This window comes from Helianthus annuus, chromosome 11 (genome assembly GCF_002127325.2).
Source record: "Helianthus annuus cultivar XRQ/B chromosome 11, HanXRQr2.0-SUNRISE, whole genome shotgun sequence".
Lineage (NCBI taxonomy): Eukaryota > Viridiplantae > Streptophyta > Magnoliopsida > Asterales > Asteraceae > Helianthus > Helianthus annuus.
In genome coordinates, this window is record NC_035443.2 from 165,812,050 (window position 1) to 165,814,447 (window position 2,398).

The 2,398-nt window shown below is 36.7% G+C and overlaps 1 protein-coding gene across 1 annotated transcript; it reads right to left on the reverse strand.

Annotated features, from left to right (window-relative positions):
• On the reverse strand, nucleotides 1–2,194 carry LOC118484121. Its single transcript, XM_035980034.1, has 5 exons — nucleotides 1,992–2,194; nucleotides 1,786–1,923; nucleotides 789–859; nucleotides 636–695; nucleotides 1–422 (listed from the first exon to the last, which is right to left on the reverse strand). The coding sequence occupies exons 1-5, from the start codon at nucleotides 2,056–2,058 to the stop codon at nucleotides 144–146; spliced, it is 615 nt and encodes a 204-aa protein (XP_035835927.1). The 5' UTR covers nucleotides 2,059–2,194; the 3' UTR covers nucleotides 1–143.
• Between the last annotated feature and the right edge of the window lie 204 nt (nucleotides 2,195–2,398).

A 2,398-nucleotide genomic window follows, 5' to 3' on the forward strand; every position in this document is an offset into this window, starting at 1 on the left:
TAATCCAAGCACACAACCACATCTTCATTTCATCTTGCAAACCATATACATTAGAAATAGAAAATATTAAACTTTTCAAATCCAAAACATCTCTTGCAGATGCTACAAGAAATCGTCACTTTCTTGCAGTCAATGTATCTTTACTATGAGAGCTCAACAATCTTCGATCGTTTTCTTTTTTGACCATTTTCAGAAATAGCATTTGTCGATTTACCACCTAGAGTTTGACCATTTGACTTCATACGAGAGCCGGACGCCTTGTTAGTTTCATCATTGCAACTGTCATCGTCAGAGCTATCTTCTGATTCAGATTCACTACTACTAGCATCAAGAGATATGATGGGTTGAGAACCTACAATGGCGGATTCAGCAGCAGCAACAGCCTCAGGGGTGTTTAGATCAGCAACACCGAGCATCAAATCCTGCAAGTCAGTTAACGGACATAGATACGATTAATAAAAAACGCACTTCAAATTTCAAGTTTTGTTAAGAGGCGAGAAAATGGACGGGATAAAATCAGTACAAGAACATTTTTTTACGTGTTATCAATGAGCTAGATGGGTCGTTGGCTAATAATTTTTTTACCAAGTGTGCCTGTAATTTAAACGAAAGATAGCTAAAAAAGGCTTACATACCATTTCAATATATTCTGATTCATCCCATGTGAGTGCCTCAATATCAAGATTCTTGGAGTTCTGCACATAAAAGTGCCTTGTTTGGTAAAGTGTCTATACTCAATTGAGCCTATTCACAGATATCGAACAATTAACATAAGAATATTTGCGTACCATTGCCTCTTGCTGCAACTTATTATTTGATTCTGCCATGACTCCTAAAAAGTCCTTCAATTTGCCCATAACTGAAGCAATGAAATTATATTAAAAAAAACGTAAACATCTTGTTTGCTTTAAATGATTAACTAAACCTAGTGCACATGTTCACTTAAACAATGTAGCCCAGTGCACACATTTGTGTGCAGATGCTGATCAATCTGTTCTTTGTGTAAGTGTAAGTGAGTGTAATACAAATACCATATACAAGCATTAGTTTACGTCACAATAAAAGTAATTCCTCAAATTATTTAAAAAAAAAACTAAATATTATTTGGCTACACACTTTTATCTGCACATAGCTATCAACATTTCATCTTTATGTAAAATCTGAAAATCGGATTCAAGCAATAATCATGCAGCAAACTAAAAAAAATCAAAAATTACTTTATAACATAGTACAAACAAAAAGGCACCAATTCATCTTCATGGACAAGACAGAAATGAGCCAAGCCGCTCGTGAGCTACTCAAGTTCAGTTCTCTAAGAGCTCGAATCCGGCCAAGCTTAAACAATCCCAATCATAAAAATAAGCTTGTTTGATAAACAAACCCGAGCCCACGCTTCACTTAGCGAGCTCGAGCTGGCTCATGAGCCTAAACAAGACCAAGCATAATAATAATAATCTTGTTTAATAAACAAACTCGAGCTCAAGTTGGCTCAATATTTGATATGTATATAATAACTAAATAATGTATATATTGTTATATATAAAAACTAGTTATGAATATATATGGATTCATTAACAAACAATAAACTAGCCAAACCCGAGCCGAGCTTAAAAACTAAGCACACTAAGCCGAGCTCGGGCTCTCGTAAGTTATACTACCAAAGCTTGAGTCTAATCAACCTTTAACTCTGCTAATTTACACACCTATTCCTGAACCACAACAAATAATGTAACTAACAAAACAATTACACAGAAATCATCGTACATATACAAAGTAAAAACGAACCTAGGCTAGGAGGAGGAGCGGTAATTGCAGGTTTAATAACAGGAAGTGCATTAGCTTTACTTTTTGCAGCTTCGAACTTCTTCTTCAACAAGAGGTCACCGTCGTCGGCATCTGGTTTGCAAAGTAAAAGCGCTGATTCTGCAAATAAAGGTGCAGGTGGATAATAAGATATAATAGGAGGAGTTGATGTGTATGAGAAAGCGTACCTTTGGAGGAAGAAGTGTGAGTGGTGGTTTCGAGGTCGAGAAGAGCTTGACTGCTGCTACGACCCATGGTTGATTCAGGAGGAGGAAAGTAAGAGCAGCGGCCGGTGGGAAGTGAGATTAGGGTTTAAGGAGTTTTGACTTTGGAACCGGTCTTCTTATTGGCAGGAGGCAGTTAACAACCCAAAAATGCCCAAAGAAGGGAAGCTACGATAATATACATCGACCAAATCAACTTAATATAATAATCAAAATAAACATCTTTACACTCATGAAAATCCATTCATACCCAGATATAATAGAAAACTAATATTGGTTGGGGGAAAATTTGGTGTTCCTTGTGACTTAGGTTTGGCTCCCACTTTTTCCGTTATTTTTTGCGGCATCCAGGTGAAGGACGAATACGGGTG